The sequence below is a fragment of the Muscardinus avellanarius genome (assembly GCF_963383645.1).
Source record: "Muscardinus avellanarius genome assembly, chromosome: 5".
Classification (NCBI taxonomy): domain Eukaryota; kingdom Metazoa; phylum Chordata; class Mammalia; order Rodentia; family Gliridae; genus Muscardinus; species Muscardinus avellanarius.
In genome coordinates, this window is record NC_137790.1 from 33,519,522 (window position 1) to 33,539,977 (window position 20,456).

The 20,456-nt window shown below is 35.4% G+C and overlaps 1 protein-coding gene across 1 annotated transcript in view; it reads right to left on the reverse strand.

Moving 5' to 3' along the window:
* ROBO1 (roundabout guidance receptor 1) overlaps nucleotides 1-20,456 on the reverse strand; it is a gene marked incomplete at both ends in the record, with an annotated part of 827,137 nt that overhangs the window by 118,467 nt on the left and 688,214 nt on the right. Inside the window, 2 exons of the mRNA XM_080696486.1 lie at nucleotides 1,503-1,641; nucleotides 2,600-2,720. Coding sequence (XP_080552612.1) covers nucleotides 1,503-1,641; nucleotides 2,600-2,720 — 260 coding nt within the window. The remainder of the gene's footprint in view (nucleotides 1-1,502; nucleotides 1,642-2,599; nucleotides 2,721-20,456) is intronic.

The window sequence follows — 20,456 nt, forward strand, 5'->3', positions numbered from 1 at the left end:
GGCTTAAGAGACCCTGTTTCCAAATAAAAATATTAAAAAATAGGTCTGAGAGTGTAATCTGGAGGTAGAAGGGTTTCCAGGAACCCCAGTACCACCAAAAAAAAAAAATATGTGATGTGTTTCCTTACATTTGTGTCTATGTTGTAATGACCTCTTTCCTGGAATACTGTATTCTTCTTTATTGCTTATCAAATTGACACATATTTTTCAAGACATTGATGATTCTTTCAAGAATTTTCTCCTGATTTTCCCTCCCCTGGTTGTACAGGTCTTTTATGTGACAAAGAGACTTCATAATGATCTTCCATGTAAATCTATATGTGTGTATTTTTGTAAGCTCCTAGAAAGCAGACACATGTCTATGGCAATTCTATAATCTCAACACTTCCTAAGGACTCAATGCATGCTTGGTTGAATGAGTGAACGTCCTGAGAGGAGACAGCTCACTGACATTACCTGAATGCTTTATTTCACTGCCGCATTCCCTAAGGCTCCCTAATTTCTGTATCTCTGCTCCTAGCCAATTTAAGGACTTGACAGATATCAAGAAACTCTGACCTCTTCTACCATTCCCTGGTGACACTATAGATGAGACTGATGAAATCTGATTTAATTGGTTTACAGTTATGTCTTTCATGTTGTATCTTTCTTCCTTTCCCTTTCTTCTTCGTCCCCATTCAAGAAGTTGGTATTAATTGTGATTTGTCTGAGCAGAAGAGAAACCTATTTATGGAATACAGTATAAGGGTTCTCTGTGAAACAGTGACAAAGGTATAGTCCTCAGGTAAAAACCTCGGAGAAAACATGGAACCTCCTGATTCTAATTATCTCTAATATTCTATTCAGGCCTTTGATCAAGCATTTTAGATACTCACCAACTTATGATGGGGATATATACCCACTGTAAGAAAATATCAAAAGACCAAAAACTACTTCATATATCTGCACATCCTAGTTTGATCACATAGTACATTACAGGGTATTAGTTTTTCCCCCGAATGATACCAACGCTGACTAGGAGCCTGAATTGCTGCTTCAGCCCAACAGAGACAGAGAGAGAGAGAATCACACTTTATATCATTAGCCCAGGAAAATTTAAAAACAGGAAGTAACGGTTTTTCCTGAGTGTATATCACTTTTCTTTTGTCTTAAAGCCAAAACTTTATTTTTTAATTTTTAAAAAAATTTTTTGGTGGTACTGGTGTTCCTGGAAACCCTTCTACCTCCAGGCTACACTCCTAGACCTATTTTATATTTTTATTTGGAAACAGGGTCTCTTAAGCCAGTGAAGCTGGCTCTGAACCAGTGCAATCCTCCTGTCTCTGCCTCCCAAGGGCGGGGATTACAAGAGTGCACCACCACACCTGGCAAAGTCAAAACTTTAAAGTGGAACCATTAAAGTCAGGACTATCTGTAGACTACTGACTAATGGTTAGTATATTCTGATCATAAGTGTAGAAGTTCCAGGTTGATTAACTGTATTATTAAATCCCGATTTGTACCTGGATTTAGGCAGTTCTCCATCATCTTTCCTCCATCGAACTGTAGGCACAGGGTCTCCTCGGGCCTCACACTTAAATTCCGCACTGTCATCCACAGTTACAGCCAAGTTACTAGGTCTCTTCACAAATGATGGTCTCTCTAAAATTAGAAAGAATCATCTCAAGATGAAAGATGAATGAAGGAATCACTACCAATCTCACTGTTATGTATGGGGAGAGGAAGGTCTTACAGTAAAGAGAAACACACCTGCGTGCACGTCTGTTTGCCTGACTTGAAACCTAAGATGTACAATTACACTCACCAATTAAAGTATAAAATAATAAGTAGAAAAGGAAAATTTATTTGAGCTAATGGTTTCAGAGGTTTCATCTGTGTTTGGGTCAGTTCCAAGACAGGAGAAGGAAGAGGAGGAGGAGGAAGAGGAGGAGGAGGAGAAGGAGGAGGAGGAGGAGGAGGAGGAGGAGAAAGAAGAGAGAGGAAAAAGTAAAAGGAGGAGAAAGAAAAAAAGAGAGAGAGAAAGAAAGAAAGAAAGAAAGAAAGAAAGAAAGAAAGAAAGAAAGAAAGAGGAGTAGGAGGAAGAGAGGAAGGGAGAGGGAATACAAGAATGTGATTACTAAAGATAAAAGAATCATGGACAAATATAATTCCCAAGGACACATCCCCAGTGACTTATCTCCTCTAGCCACACCCTACCTGCCTACAGTTACTATTCAATAAGTCCATATCAAAAAAGGATGAAGAAGCTGAAAAACACTTTGATATTCAGGAAGAATGGGTTTATAGTTTAAAATATTACTTAGAAAATTATTCCACATAGAATCCTGCTTCTGGAGACTTCTCCCTAGGTTTAGTAAACCTTCTATTTCTCTTTCAATATCTTTGGCTCTTTTACCTCCAGACATATTACCTACTCCTTTTCTTATCTTTTCAACCCTCAAAACATTGGTTCATCAATATGTCTTTCTCCCTTAAACAAAGATCATTTATACTTTAAATGTTATTTCTGCTTAAAGATGCATCATCATAATAATAACAATAATAATCATATGAATAAGGGATATTTTATGGTAAGCAGATCAAATAAAACTTCACTTACCTAAAACAGTTAGCTCTGCTACTTCACTCTCACGTTCCCCAACCATGTTGGTACCAACACAAACATATTTGCCAGCATCGCTTTTACGGGTATAAGTAATCATGAGCTTTCCTCCTCGTATCTTAAAAAAAAAAAAAAAAAAAACAAGAAATAGAGTTTGACATGTATACCATTAAAATAGCAAATAGCTTTACCTATATTTTGCGGCAAAGGTCTTTATAAATGAAATTTATTTCTAAGTATTTAAACCAAAGCATAGTTATATCAAAGAGCTGGTGCATATTACTTACTATCTTTATAGGTAGCGCCTATAAACAGTTAATTCCAAATGTACAATATAAAAGAAGGACATGTTTCTTACATACATTGCTTGTAAAGGTTTTATATTCTGTATAACTATAAATTTGTGTTTCAAATCAGCCATGTTTTTTCATAGTACTTAGTTAAGTGAAAACCACAAAAAATGCATGAATAACTTGATTACCAAATGGAAAAAAGAAAGTTTTAATGCCATATGATTATATTTAATATACAAATATTTATCAGCAATAAGTAATTTTAAAAAGAACATTTTAATATAAGAATACTATTATATTTTAAGATGTGGAAATAAAAAATTCTCCAGTTAGTTAATTTGCCATAGTTTCTTTATAAGAATATATCTTATTTGCCAAAACATAGTAGAACCTTCCATTTCTTAAAAAACATCGATGTTGTTCTTTCCAGCCAGATTCTTTGTAATGTAAAATATACAGACTGGACACATCCCAATAATTCATATGGAAAGTTACATTTAGGTATACTTTTAAACATTTAATTAATTGAATAAAATTAATTACAAATGTAAGCAAGCATCCAGTACAAAAAGGTGAACTAAAGCTAAACTTTGATTAAGACTGAGATGTAGAAATTAGACTACCTTATTTAATTTAGCACACATTTAGTAGTAGTTGGATGATTATACATATATAACCAAGTCCTGAACCTTAGAAAGGTTTTGCAAAGATAACCTATGCAAGGAATGTTTATTAATAGATCTTTGAACCCACATTTCCTCTGTACAGTGTATCAAACAAAGGAAAAAAGAGAAAAAAAGAAAGAAACAAGCAAGGAAGGAGAGGAAGTAAGAAAGGAGAAAACAGTCAAACACGTTTCTTTATACCCTGCCTACAGAGTTTACTGAAAATGGTACTTTGTAGAAGTGAGGTCACTCTATTTTGGAATGCCTAAGTTATTTCAATCTAGACATCCAAAATAGGTATTTTGTTATTAGAAAAACAAAAGTATTGATTGAAAGGTTTTAATTTTTGCAGTTTTAAAATTTAGTATTTTTCAACATTTTTATAAAATAAATGAGCAGATGCCCCAAGCTCCTGCTATAGATATTATGCAGGCATTGTTCTTTACTTTCTCCTTCATACCTGAAATAATACCTGCATACAATAATTACTCAAAGATATTTCTTGACTACAAACTTCTACTATAGAGAAAATCTACTCTGTATCGAAATCTGATGCATTTCAAAAGGTTTATAACAGTTAAAAGATACATATAATTTGCTGGATGTGGTGGCGCATGCTTGTAATCCCCGCGCTTGGGAGGCTGAGACAGGAGGATCGCACAGGTTCGAAGCCAGCCTCAGCTACTTAGTGAGGCTCTCAGCAACTTAGTGAGACCCTGTTTCCAAATAAAATATAAAATAATTCTGGGAGTATAGCCCGGAGGTAGAAAGCCCCTGAGTTCCACGACCAGCACCACCAAAAAAAAAAGATATATATAATTTTATTGTTTATTGTTTTCATATATATTTGAATTTTCAAATACTACAAAAGGAACTTTTTTAGCTCTTTTTATGTATGTGTGTATATATTTGTATATGCAAATATACATACATATAATAAATATGTGGATGTATACACATATGTACATATAAAAACATGTCTATACACACAATTTTACTAATATAGATTGTATAAGTTCTTCTGTAACCTGAATTTTCTAGTAAAATGAGGTCATTTTATATTTTATTTATTTATTTATTTATTTATTTATTTATATTTTTATTTTTTTGGTGGTACTGGGGTTCCTGTAAACCCTTTTACCTCCAGGCTACACTCTCAGAACTATTTCTTTTTATATTTTTTAATTTTTTTTTTTAATTTGGAAACAGAGTCTCTTAAGCCAACAAGGCTGGCTTCGAACCAGAGCTATCCTCCTGTCTCCACCTCCCAAGCATGGGGATTACAAGCGTGCGCCACCACGTCCGGCTATTTTTATATTTTAATTGCTACAGACATTGAGCATAGATATTCAGCATCAACCTCAGTAGCTACATAGTATTCCATTATATGGCTTTGCCATTTTTGTCAACCTGTTCTCCTAAAGATGGATATTTGGGATACCCATTTTGCTCTCTCTTAAGCAGCATTAAAATCAGCATCTTCATATATACATATATTTGTATGTATATGAATATATGTGTGTGACTCTATGGGTGTTTCTACTATATATGTATGCATATGTGTTTCTTATGTGTATAATTATCTCCTCAGAAAGTTTCAAAGTAGTATTATTGAATTAAATATAGACCCAAATTGAGGCTATGGGTTCATAGTACTACCTATTTCATGTTTTATGAGATTTTTTTTTCTTTGCATAAGCACATCATTTGAAATTCCGACCTTTAGTGGAAGCCTGCCGTGAGACTGCCAGGGGAAGTGTTATAATACCCTCATTTTTCACTAAAGGGACCGGCAGCTCAGCAAAGCACTATCTCACCTCCCACATACCTCCATTACTCCCATAATCACAGTGCCTTCTAATTGTGCATTTAAATGTCAGATTTCCTTCCTGACTGTGAACTGTGAAGCAGAAGAGCATATCTAATTCCTCTTCATAGTCCCAGAACCTGTCATAGTGCCTACCAAATAGTGCAGTTTTCCTGGGAGGAAAGTGACTTGCCTGATGTCACACAGTGGGTTGGAACAGGGCAATAATTTTAGGTGAGCTGTATGTCTTTGATTTTATGAGTTATACACAAGACAATAGGTGCATATTCCACGATTTAGTTATTATACTGTTTGATAAATTTAAGTTTATTAGATTCAGTTCCCGAAATTCAAAACAATTTGAGTATCATAAAATCAAGATCATCCAGAGAATAACCGCTATCACCTCTTATCATGTACTTATTCGTGGAAACACATAAACATTTCCAAATACTATGTACTTATTCTGAAACACTCACATAAACATTTCCAAAAATCATGTGCTTATTTTAAAAAATCTCAAAGAAACAAACCCTTTGTAGCAAACTGGGGCAAAAATGTAATGGATGTTACATGATCTGAGATACAGTCCTGGATGTTCTTGGTTCTAGATCTCTGGACAACACATTCAGCTTCCTTTTGTGCCTCATAATCTAACCTTGAATGCCCTTGGATGCTTATAAAAGTACATTTTAGAAGTAATTAAACTGTAGATAAAAGTAAGAGCCAAATAAGAGAAAACAAACACATGCTTAGAATATTCTTTTCATTTTAAAAACCAGTATGTCAAGGTGTCCTATCTATAATAAAATATAGTGTTTTAGAAATAATTTTAAAACATATTCAAATACACAAAAATGAGAGCCAAAGGATGATAATATATAAATAATTTTCAACAGAAAAGATTTATTTCTGCAGCATTAGCATAATATAGTACTAATTTGTTTCTACAATTATTAAATACTTGGGAATGTAGAGCTTTAAATCAACTTGTTTATGCACACGTGGGACATCAATTAACATTATATATTATAGCCCAATATTATTATTATTTTGAAAGAATTCATACAAATGAGGTAGGGGAATTTAGTTAATAAGAGTTATGAGGGGACTGCCAAGAGATTCTCAGGCATGGAACAATTCCAATTATGAGATGAATGGGAGGAAACAATGGCAAGGTGAACAGAAATTCAGAGAGCTATAAAATCCCAAAGACTTTGTAGTGCATACCCTATTATTATAGACCTGACTACAGCAAGTTGGCTTAGTCTTTATAACTCAGTCAGTTAGTAGGCATGCTTTGGGGGACACATATTAATGTTTTAGCTATTGAATATAGATAGAAAAACTACTCCTGTTTTATATAATTTACTTTACAGTCATCTTTGACAATTTAATCAAACCTTCTGTGTAAATCAAAAGTAATCCATTATGCTTTTGACAAATATTTTTTCTATCTTTTTTAAGTGATCAAACACTAGTAATATGTACCACTTTCACAATTTTGTTTCTCAAGAAATGTTTGTTTTTTTTTTTTCAAGTCAGGTGTGGTGGCGCATGCTTGTAATCCCAGTACTTGGGAGGCTGAGGCCGGAGAATTGGGGTTCATGGGCAACCTCAGCTACTGAGTGAGGCCCTCTGCAACTTAGTGAGACCCTGTTTCAAAATAAAGAATAAAAAATTAGTCTGGGGATGAGGCCGGGCTTGGTGGCACACACTTGTAATCCCTGCGCTTGCGTGTTTGGGAGGGAGAGACAGGAGGACCATGCAGGTTTGAAGCCAGCCTCTCTGGCTTAAGAGACCCTGTTTCCAAATAAAAATATAAAAGAGATCTGGGAGTGTAACCTGGAGGTAGAAGGCCCCTGGGTTCCATCCCTAGTACCACCAAAAAAAAAAAAATCAGGCTGGGGGTGTGGCTCAGAGGTAGAACCCAATCCCCAGCAATACACACACACACACACACACACACACACACACACACACACACACACATATATATATATATATATATATATATATATATATATATGAAAGCAAAGTTTGAATGGGACCTATAGTAAAATACCCTTTTAACTATGTATTATGACTTTAGGCAAGGTATTAATTCTCTGTCCGTCTGTTTTTCAACTATAAAACAGGGATCTGATTAATACCTACCTACTAGAATGTTAAGTGGATTATAGGAGATAAACCAAACAAAAACTTAGAGAAATGCCTGTTCATTATTATAATTGTATATTACACCTAGACATTTAATGATTCAACAAATACTTGCCTAAAATAAAAGCAATCTCACAGAGTGGTAAAGGGTCTCACTACATAGCTGAGGCTGTCTGCAAACCATGATCCTCCTGTCTCAGCCTCCCAAATGCTAGGATTACAAGTGTGCACCACCACAGTATCGCAAAAAAAAAAAAAAAGCAGTCTCCCTTTGTGCCACCACCACCAAACTACAAGTTGTTAATAAACTTAATTATGCATCTTTTATTGGTTTTGTCAAGAAAATATGCATTTTTTTTTATTGGTGCACTGTATTCATACATCATAGTAGGATACATACTTTTGTAGACATACATGCACACTTTTCCCAGTCAGCCCCCACCCAATCCCCACCCATTCTCTCCCTATCCCTCCCTCCCATGCTTGGTTTAGTAGTTGACATCTAGTATTTTGGCAATTTATCTAAAATTAAAAATGATAATCTCACATAACAGTTTCATTTGTCTGATACCAAGCTTTTGATGACTTAAAGATAAGATTTCAATATTTCTTTTTGCTTTCTTTCTTACCAGAGAATATTTTTTTCTATTTTTTAGGTGAAACTATCATATATTTATGTATTTATTTTTCAGAAAAAAATCTATCCTAATATGGAATATGGAGTCTAGGTACCCAAAATGATCTTGAAAAAGAACAGAACTAGAAGATATATATTTTCTGATTTCAAACCATATAAAGCTACACTAATTGAAGCAGTGTAGTACTATTCTAAAGGCAGATATATAAACCATTGGAGTTAAATAAAAGCCTAGAGCTAAATTCTTCCCTATATTGTCAAGTTATTTTTGACAAGGTTTCCACGAACATTTGGTGGTAGAAATGATAATTTTTTAACTAAGTATTGTTATAAAATAATAATTACATGGAAAAGAATAAAATTGGACCCTTACCTAATCCCATATACAAATATTAACTCAAAATAGATAATAGACCTAAATATAAATCTTAAGACTATAAACTTTTAGGAGAAAATCTGGGTCATAAAACCTCACAACATTGAAATTGGCAGTGATTTCTTGGTTATGATTTCAATGGCACAGGCAACAGAGGAGTATACAAACTCCCTAAAAAATAAAAAAATAAAAAAATTGTATATCCAAAGACAATGTAAACAGAGTTAACAGTTACTAATAGAATGGGATAAAATATTTCCAATTGCTATATCTGAAGGTATATTAATGTTCCAACTAGAAATCCTAAAAATTAACAACAATAAAGGCAAACAATACCATTTAGAGATAGGTAAAAGACTAACATAAATAATGAATCTCCACCGATAACCAATCTTAATTGTCTGTTGGATGGAAAATCTTGTTTCTCTGGTTCTGGTGTGTTACCTATTTCTTCTTTGTAGTTAATCTCTTTGAGTATTTTCTCTAGTGCTGGTTTTGAAGACATAAATTCCTTCAGTTTCTGTTTGTCATGGAAGCTTCTTATTTTTCCATCTAATTTGATAGAAAGTTTTGCTGGGTAGGAAATTTTTGGCTGGAAGTTGTTTTCTTTCAGAGTTGGGAATATGTTACTCCAAGCCCTTCTGGCTCTCATGACTTGGTTTGGGAAGTCTGGAGTGATTCTAATTGGTTTGCCTCTGAATGTCACTTGGCCCTTTGTTTTTGTTGCCTTTAAGATTCTCTGCTTGGCTTCCACATTGGTCATTTTGACAATTATGTGGCGTGGAGATCCTCTTCTCCGATCCTGTCTAAAGGGAGTTCTATAAGTTTCCTGGACCTTTGTATCAACCTCTTGCTCTATGTTTGGAAAATTTTCTGCTATTACTTCTTTGAAGAGATTGTTGATCCCTTTGGTTTCACTTTCTTTTCCCTCCTCTATTCCAATTATTCTTAGGTTAGCTCTCTTAAAATGGGCCCATATTTCTTCAATGTCAGATTCCTGCTGTCGGATATTTTTTTCTAGATTAGAAACTATGAGTTCATTTTTGGATTGCTCATCTTCTAAGAGTGAGATTCTGTTCTCCATGTGTTCTAATCGGTTGTTTGTGCTTTGAATTGAGACCTTTACTTCATTAATTGCATCCTTTATCTCTTTTTGGCTCTCTCTGAGTTCTTTTCGAAGCACCTCTATTATTTCTACAGTTATTTTCCTGATTTGATCTTCTAGAAATCTCTGATTTCCTGTTTTATCGGGTTCTGATGTTGTGGGGTTGTGGGCATTAATTGCTCCAGTATTATTCCTCTTTCCCATGATTTCCAATGTTTGTGCCTTCTCTGGGTTCTTCCCTTGGGTCACTATGACTTCCCTTAAGGTGTTCTGGATCTCGAGTCAGTAGTATCTCGGACCCCACTACTCCTTTACTGGATTTTATCACAGAGTCTCCGACCCAGAGAGTCGATAGAGGCTGCTTTAGACTGTGGGGGGTGCCAGGTTGCACGTTCTCCTATGGTGTGATATCTCTGCCACCGCCCCTCCCCCATTGGGTCAAGTCCCAGGGAGTACAGTACTGGGATTTCTCCTCTGTGGCCCGCAATTTGACTCACTATTCTTGAGTACGCAGATGTAGCTGTACTGGCCTCGCTGAATTCGGTGCTGCTGCCGCCGGTGGCAATATGGCGCCGCTGCTACGCCCTCAGCTATGGGGCTGGCGTTTTTCTTCATGATTTTGATTTCTACTCTGAATCCCTGCAGCGTGTGCTGAGCTCGGCCACTGGGAGCTTTAGATGCTCTCTGCGCGGAGAAATCCCGCCTAGCTGTTCCGCAGTGGCTCACCTCAGCTTGCTGTAGCTGTCCCGTGAATTCGCCGGTGCCTCCGGCAGTATGGCGCTGCTGCCGCGTCTGCCGCGTCTTCGGGCACGAGGCCGGTGTATCTCCTCTGTGGCTCTGTTCTCAGTCCGCTTTCTCTCTGGAGCCTGGTGATTTTTTGTTTCACTGGCGATGGTGTTTTCTGGCTATGAAAGGCGCTGATTTTGTGGTAATGGAGATTTGTTGTTAGCGGGGCTCTTAAGCCCTGCTTTTCTCGGTCGCCATATTCCCGGAAGTCTGCATTTGTATTAATACTGTAAAGCTTTAGAAACAAATAACACTAGGCTTTATCTATTAAAATTATTTCCTCCCAAACAGTGATTCTCAATGGAGACAAGCATTCTGATCTGTCCCTGTAGATCAATGGTAATATCTGAAGACATATTTGGTAGTCGGAAATAGCAGCAGTACGGGGTTGTATTAATGGTACCTAATGGATAAAGGCCAGAGATGCTGGTAAATAAGCATTCTACAATGTGCAGCGTCCTCCTCTGCATCAAAGTATCATCTGACTTGAAATGCTATGGTGCTGAGAAAACTGTCCTAACACCCAAGCTCAAGAATAAGGACAAACCTTAAATTAAAATGACACAAGGAGCCGGGTGTGGTGGCGCATGCTTGTAATCCCCGCGCTTGGGAGGCGGAGACAGGAGGATCGCGCAGGTTCGAAGCCAGCGGCGCTGGCGTAAGAGACCCTGTTTCAAAAATATATATAAAATAGGTCTGGGAGTGTAGCCTGGAGGAAGAAGGGCTTCCAGGAACCCCAGTACCACCAAAATAAATAAATAAATAAATAAATAAATAAATAAATAAATAAAATGACACAAGGAAATAAGAGAGAAAATTAGACAATATAAGCAATAGCTATTCTATTAGGAACAATGACTGAGACTTCCCAGATTAGTATAAATACCTCCCCAGACCTCTCCCCTCCAATTTCTATAAAGCACAGCATTCTATTTCTTACTCATTGGCAGTAATGGTTAATGGTTAAGGCTCCCAAAGTACATGTTGCACCTTAAGTGGAGACTAAACCATCCTTACTAAGCTTGGAAGAAGCTCAGTAGAGCTGATAGAAAATAAACAAATACAATTTTCCAAAATGTCCTGGGTTTTTGTTACATTCAGTTTTCTAAGGATGCACTCAAATCAGTGGTAGAATGTAGACATTATGCATTATTTCATTATCTTTGGTAAAACTATTCTCATTGTTAACTCTGATATCCACTTTGTGCAGGGGTCTGCTCTCACCAGGATGTCAGAAACACATTAAGTCTGGATCTGTAAGAGGCAAGTATTTCCAAAGAGTAAAACATCCCCTGGGCCCCCACCTTATCTGCACAGCTCGAGGACCTCTGATTGGGAGTCTCAACACGCCCTCACAACATTTTAGAAAATTGTATGCTCTCTAGCAACTTTGTGTGAATTTTTATACAAGCACTGTTTTATGAGTTATATAAAATGGTATAAAATAGAAAATAAAAAGAAAGAGAAAACTAATAGTCTTTATTTAGTAGCCAGATTGATTTTGTCATTATCATGAGGGCTGAATCAAAATGGAAATATCCAACAGCATTAATTCTATTCTCTGTTATAAGAAATATGAAATACATGGTGTCCTATTCTTTTTAATAAACAGAACAGAAACAGCATAGTACATTATCCTTGATAAAATCAACATGTCAGCTTTCAAACAGTACATACTATAATACCAATTTGTTTGGTTAATAGTAATTATGCTTGGCTAATTTATGTACCACCAATTTATGTTGAGTCATATTAAATACTTTCTGTAAACTTAGGGTGACTTTAAACATTGAAAACTGTGTTGTTTCTTTATAAAACAAAAATTAATATTTTCTTTCTATGCAGAGAGGAGAAATATGTCTAATCCACACGACATTCTATAAATGTGAAAATAGCACTATTTAAAACAAGCTAAGAAATGTTTCTTGGCAGGTCTCTTCCTGCAGCTGGATTTGACAGCCAAATTGTAAACCTATCAAAAACTAGTTTGTATAATGAACAGACACAATCTTAAACACTGAACTGCAGCAGCGCTACTTCAATTAACATAATCCGGGAGTGGAGAGGCAGAATGTGTTAAGCTCTCAGACAATATACTGGCATCCAGCCTATGTCAAAAATCCAAGGCAGAGGTCTCACTTCCTCATTACCATATACCTTAGCAGCCTGCAGTGGTAACCACATTAGAGGCCCACATTTCCATAAGCTCTAGACAGAGCTTGAAGGGGGGCCTCAGCTATATACATACTTGATGAAAGCAAAACAAAAAGAAGGTCCCAGTGGTCTTGCTCTTTTTGGAGGAGAAGACAGAGAAAGAAAAGAGAGGAGGGAAAAATTAAGTCTCAAATATCTTTGAAGTTTATATTTTTCTTTGGAAGAGTCTTGAGTTTTATGTTTTTAGTCTTGCTCTTTTTGGAGGAGAAGACAGAGAAAGAAAAGAGAGGAGGGAAAAATTAAGTCTCAAATATCTTTGAAGTTTATATTTTTCTTTGGAAGAGTCTTGAGTTTTATGTTTTAGAGGTATTAAAGTATGGAAATTTCTAATATAATTGATATAAATGAATAATTTTTATCTATACCAGGAATTTTCCATAGGGGTAAAAGTCCTCTCCAAGTTCTTAAAGACTTTCCTAAAACAGGAGGAAATCCCTTTGTCTAAAGCCCTCATCTCTTTTTCTGAACTGTTTACTGAATAACAATAAAGGAATCTTAGGAGAAGGATATAGCTTTTTACTTGGAAAAATCTTTCATGCTACATACCATTTCAAGTAATTTCTTAAAAATGTCATTTCTGCATATTGAACAAGATTTAAGAATGATAATTTTCTTGCTTTTTATTATTTTATAACTTGTATGACTCATATACTTTAGTTCTTATATTTTTAAATAAAAAATATAAATTTTCTGCCCAGAATGAAGACAAACTATTGTGTCTTCTGGTGAGTATGAAAAAAAATAATGGTAGTACCCTTATTTTCAGAATATAAGGATAAAATCTTATTATTATCTTTGTACACATGGAAGCATGCTTCTTTTAGAAAAAATAAGCTAAGGAAGCTTTTGGGTCTGGTTATTCTATGGAGTATACAGCTTACCCTGCAATCAGTGCTCACAATCAGAAATAAAGATGAACTCGAAATGAACTCCTTGGTATGTCTTCATTTTCTACCCTAAAGCAAGTCAGATGATTTGCAGTATCTGTTACACAGGAATTTTTTTTCAGGCATCACCCTACAATGTTATCCATACACCTCTAGGTTAACACACTAAACCGACTGGGGCTAATTAACTAGTTTGGCTAGCACAAAATCTTTTCTGCTTTTAATTACATTAACCTAATGTGACTTGAATTCAGCAGACCAAAAATGAAACCACTAATTATATTAAGGGCTTCAAAGATGATTTGAAATCGCTAACCACCGAACTGTCATATAATTTATCTCATTTCCTTTAATAGATTTTTCCATTCAAAAACCTGAGCTTTTTATTAGAAATACTAATAAATTCAAGAAACAGTTTCAAATAATGGATTAATAGAATAATGACTTAAAATACTAAAAGAAATGTATTTCAAATGTAAATACAAGACACACATAAAATGAGAAATTGTGTACTACTTAATTTTTACAATTTTCTAAAAGATTAAAGACATGGGAACACTCATTTTCAGTAGAAAGGACTTGAGAAGAAGTCTTAATATGAAAAGTAAAGTATTCAAAAGCACCTAGGCAGAAAGTATTTTCTGAAAAACTTAATTCTTTATCATGGAATAATTTTCAAGCTATTTTGCAAAGTAAGTGCGATGAGAGTTTTGAATTACATAGCCTAGTGCACCAGTCTTAAAAAATTCTCCACCGATTCTCCTTGGGCAGGGTAACTCTACATAGCATTGCTGTCAATTCTGCCTGGATCCTTGACCTACAGATGCGACACCAAGCTGTTGTGAACTACAGAAGTACCTTACATGGTTTCTTAATGACAGTGAGATGCAGGTATCCCAGATGGCCAGTCATAACCTCAGACATTCCTTGGTGAAAAAAAGCTACAGAATAGATTTGGATGGTCCCCAAGGACTCCTTTCAACAGAAGCATAAGAAGAAGACTCACAACAATAGCAGCTTTTATCTCTTAAAAATTGGCATTAATTCAACAATAGTAACAATAATGATAAGCCAAAAAAATTATACCTTATTTGATCATGGAACCTAGAGAGAAAAGAGCATTATACCTGTTACTTTTTATTGGTCTACACGAGTGGTGTTGACTTTTAATGACAGGTTATTCACATTAAAGGCTCAATATATTCTGATATTTACTATCCTTTCTTTACAAACAAAATCGTAGTTTATTGAATTTTAAATTATACAAAAACACTGATGGTAGTATTGTTATATCATATGAATGCTACAAAAAGGATTGGGTAAACAATCCAAAAAATCTCATAGTCATAAAAAATGACAATTAAGTAAAAGATAATTTAAAACTTATATAAAATCAGAGAAAAACAGGATTATATTTTGGGTCATATTTCTTACTCATATCCTTAGATAAGTAGTCAACAAGAATAGTTTAAAAAGAAGTCACAGTATTAAACAATTTTATGTTCATATTAATTATGGTTGAATATCATATGTGCCTGAATACAAACATTAATACTTTTCTTTTCTCTTAAAAATCTAAATTTTAATGTAGTTATAAAAATCCAATTTTTGATAAACTTTTGCCATCAAAATCATTGATATAAAACAATTTATATCTACTACTCTATTTGCCCTCAATACTTCTAAGTATAATAAATTTCAAGAACTTAACTTTATATTCTATTTTTTATACTAAAGTCACCAAACAAAATAACACTTTTAATGATATGTGTCCATGATAGAATAATTTCATATTTAATTTTCAATGCATAAGTTTTATTTTAGATTAATATAAATAATAAAACAGAGGCAGCCAAATCACAATTCCTCATCGCTAGCTAAGTTTATTAAAGTTTTGTTACTCTTTCTAGTTTTCATAAAAGCTATTGATTCTCAAATTTGTTTTCCAAAAAATTTTTCATCTTTCCCTACTCTTATTTTTATTGTGTTTCATAGCAGCCAAAAAGAGAGGGATGAGTGAAGAGGATGAAGAGAGAGAGGATACAAGAGTATAATGTGAAGATACACAATCTTTTAAATATTTCCTACTCCAATCTCTTGATTAGGTTAGTTTCATGATGCTTATCCAGAGGCTATTAAGCGAGGTTGTCAAAATGAGAGTATTTCTACTCCTGCAATGAGTCCAACTAAGAAAACCAGAGTCATGCTAACACTAATCAGACATTTTTTTTTTTCCCTAAAGGCTACAAGAAAACTAGACCAGCCCGGTTTCAATCACACTATAAAGAATATTCAACTTGATTTAAAAAAAAATCCTTGATGTTTCTGGAGTGTTACAAGTGAATTTTTAAGCAAGGCATACATCATCTTTCATTGCCTACTGAAACTATGGGTAATGCCTCCGGAATTCGCACACACACAACCTTATAAAATAAAAGGGTGTCAAGGCAAGTACATACACATTGTAAAGAAAACATGAGAGTGACAAATTGAAAGCCATCGGATGACCATTCTGTATTTTCCTCTGGCGACATAAAAAGGACAGCCACACCAGGGGAAAAACTATAACTCCTTGTATGCCTTTCAATTGTTTTTTCCGGAATGGAATTGAGAGGGAAACTAGGCAATTAGAATCTCTCTACCGGTGTCCCCTATTTGCCTGGGTGACATAGATACAAGAGAACCTGATCCAATTTCATTTGTTTGCTGGTACACTTTACAATACCAACATGAATCCAGCCAGGAGTTTAAACACACTTGATCATCAGAGAGAAGCAACAAGAGACTCATGCGGAAAAAGCAATTATCCCAGTGGGAACACGTGGCTCTCTACACAGCTTGGTGAGCTGCCAGCTGAGCTCACAGGCCAGGAAGAGCTGCTGCCTGGAATGGTGGCAGCTGCATTTCTCGGTTATTTCCATGTTTTCTACTAAACTTTTCATTTCTTCCTCATGGCAATTTATAAATTGGTAGTTGGCTGTTTGCTGCCGCAGAAGCACACCTATGATAATTTGATTACAGACTACATCAGGAAGAGCTGTAGTGCTAATTGCAGGCAAGTGGGAACCACCCTGCAGAGAGACATGTTAAGTTAAAGGGAGAGGATGATTTTCTTTGTGAAGGTATAAATTAGTACCTTTCTATCTATCCAACTATCACCAGAAGACCTTTTCATGAATCCTAATTTTAACAAGGAATAATAGAAAGAAGAAACACAGTCTTCTTGAAACCTACCTATTTTGCTTGCTTAAGAGTGGCTCAAAGCCAATTTAGATTCAAACTGGGCATTTTCTCTTGCAAATCCACTATCTTGGGCCACTCAAAGGCATGTAGTCTAAAGAAATCAACCATGAAAGTCTCTCTATTTTACAATATTTCAAAGTAGGGAGAGACAACCCCTGAGTGTTGATAAAATGCAAAGCAGATGAATCAGTGAAGGCTTTTAGCAGATTCCCCAGGTGTCTGGTTCCCAAATCATTAAGACTAGGACCCCAAAGTGAATCCTATGAAAACCATGCAATATAAAGAGTGGTTTTGTAATAAAATAGCCTTTGTGAGCTATCTCCTAGAGGAAAGCTGATTGGTCTCTATGAAAATTCTAGGCATATAGTATAGTAGTATTCAGCATGGATATGAAAAATTAATTTAGCTCATAGCTATTAAAGTTAATGCATTATTTCCTTCACAGGTCTCATGAAACAATGTCCTGCTGTTTTAAAGGTAAAAACAAAATCTTATGGGCAATTTTCACTTTCCCACAAAACCAGGTTTGCTTTTTATCACCTCATCACACCATCTGGCTATAATTTTGAATTTACATACAGTCACTGCTAAGACAGACTGAAATAAAAATCTATGGAGGAATTATGACTATACTCTAGAAATAAAGATGACAAATGTTCATCGTATTGGAGGGGAGAAAATCTCATTTTCAAACTCTTGGCTCTTTCGAGTTATAAGTACACCAGCTGAAAATACTTTTCCAACAGTAAATCCTTTTTTTCCCCCTCCATGGGTTCTTATGCTTAGTTGTTCTCTATAGTTTTGTTCCAGTGTGAGCATTCCCCTCACCACCAAATGCCTTGCTAAGTTAATGCTTTTTCCAGAAAGCAAGGGCAATTTCTTACTCTGGAAATTTAAGTTTACTCATATTCTAAAGAAGACACAAAACCACGGAAGACAAAGTCAACAAAGGTTGGGTGTACCAGGGAAGTTTGGAATCGGAAATTCACAATGACCAAGTTTACAAGAACATTTCTTTGATTTGAAAATACTAAAAAGTCATAAGGTCATTGAATACTGTTAATGAAGAGTCTGTACAAGCATGAGTATGTCTAACAGGGCTAAAAATTGAAGCAAATACTCATTCATTGCCTGCAGTATTTTTAATTCCATGCTGTCAATGGAGAACAAGAAGAGCTCGTGACAAACTTAATTGATTAATCAGAAGTCAGGGCTCATCAGGCCGGGGTCAGAGATTTAATATCCATATGGCAGTTGCTTCACTCTCTTTTATCGATTACACAGCTACACTAGCATCTTTCTCAGTTATTTAGCAAATCTGTGCTCCATTTCATGAAGCATGCCCGATAAGATAAATAACTCTGCTGTGCCCCCACACTACACATGTTAAGACAAATAAAAAGGTATGTACACACTTGTGAAGGGCAGGAAAGCAAACTAATATACACTTGTAAGGAAGAAAATATAATCTCAGGAAAAAAGGTTTGACCTAAAGCTTATAGGCGCTTTCTAGAGGTTACACGAAATTTCACCATTATTTCTAGGTGCTTCTCACTACTCCTTGAAAGCTAATTATTAATTCATAAGCAAATAAAAAAAGGAAAACTAAATGCACCCTGCCTATTTCTCCCTCCCCTTCCTTTTCTTGCTTTCTTACTTCCCTCCGGATTGAATCTAGGGACATTCTATCCCTGAGCTACACCCCAGTCCTATCTTATGTTTTATTTTGAAACAGGGTCTTGTTAAGTTACTGAGAGCCTCCTTAAGTTTCTGCATCTGGCTTTGAACCTGAGAGTCTGTTGTTTAAGCCTCCCAAGTACTGGGATTAGAGGTATGTGCTACCACACCCGGCTCCGCTTCTGTTTCTATAGTTATTTGTGAAAATAAAATAAATGAGAAAATTGTCTACCTAAAAAGGAATTCAGAAATGGTTTGAAATGGTACTTCTTTGGGAAATTCTTTCTGTAAAAAATGGCTCAGTTCCATGACCAAGACAAAAACATACCGAATAAAAATAAGGTGCAAATTGTGTTAAGGGGTACTGGTGTTTTGGAATTGTTTCTGACCTACGTTTAAGTTACAGTGTTGAAATTTTAAGTTGCAAAATTAAGTTTCCATGAATCCTGGGATGCTTCCATACAACAACTAACCGGGAATTGCAGCATTACGGTGTAGGAAAATTTCAGGCAGCAGAGATGTCAGTCCTTAGGATGGCTAAGGAGGGATGTTAAAACTACTGGGGCAATCTGGTTCTGCTATTTCTTGCCTCTTCTCTGCACACAATAAGTGCTGTTTCATGATAACATAAATTTTGTCTTAACTTTAACATTTAAAATGCCTAGCAACTAGATGTAAGGCAAATTATTTGCATTTTGCACAGAGATTGTACATACAGAATTATTAGGATTTCAGTCCTTATCTCTTCAGAAAAAAAACTAATAATTTAGGATTTATGTTTAAAACACTATTTGATACTGCACTGTGGAAGACAAATTGGAATCCTAACCACTACATACCAAAAAACAAATACATTTAAATTGTCAGATGTTTCTGTGGAAATTTCAAAAAACTTAATAATTCTGAGAGCATAACATCTGAAGAAAATTAGAACTTCTCTGAGTAGTGCCTTCTTCAATGGTTTTCTCTGCAGGCATATGAAAAACGCATCAGTGAGTCTGTGGTAAGTTTAATAGATATACTGACGAATTTATTCTACAAAAGTATTATTACTATTGTTGTAATTCATGAGAATCTTCTTCCATAAACACAGCATTGGAACATGCATTTTTCTTTAATTTTCTAATATTCTTATAGGTATGTTTCCTATTTTTGAATGAGACCACCATGCCTCAGAGAATAAGAAATTTGCTCCAGATCATTTAGTAAGTATATTGGAGACTGCCTGTTCATCTTATATCTGAAGTAGAGATTCTGTAGAGGACTTTCTATCAGGGAGAGAATACAAGCTTATATTTTGTTTCCTGGGCCACAAAATACAAATTAGCAATCTCCTGTCTATGTATAGAGCTTAAGACTAAATTGTTGGGGGAAAAATAAGACTGATCTATGGACACTGCTCTCTGCATGCTCCATCTCTCTTTCCATCATGCCCTATTCAAAGCCCTGCCTGATTTGGAAAGCCAGCCTAATGGTCCTTAATCCATCTAGTTGTCATCAGAAAAAATGTGCATGCATACACTTCACACATATACATGTTATTTGTAGGGGAGATGTAGTTAGGTGAATATATCACGTTAGTGTCTATATAGAGGAATGGCTTTTCTGTTCTCATATAAAGATGAGTTTATTATTACAGCATGTTTAAAGAATAAATATTTATAAGCTTCCCTAATAAAGATGGGATCTGACATGACCATTTATACCTGTGATGCACGGTACAATCTGATGATGTGATGTCTCCAGGTGAGAGGAGAGTGACACCATAGATGTTAAAATGCAAAGACAGAAAAAATAATGGGTTCCTTACTAAATTACACTTCATCCACTCAAGGAGACACATTCCCATTATTTTCAGCCAGCATTACCTAGATTGAGCTCAACTGCTCTTGAAATTTTCCCATAGAAGATGACACTCTTAAACATGAGCCTGTTTCTAATGTGATAGGCCTTTAAAGCTTCAGGATCACCTAGATTTGTAAGATTTAAGAAGAGAAAACCTGT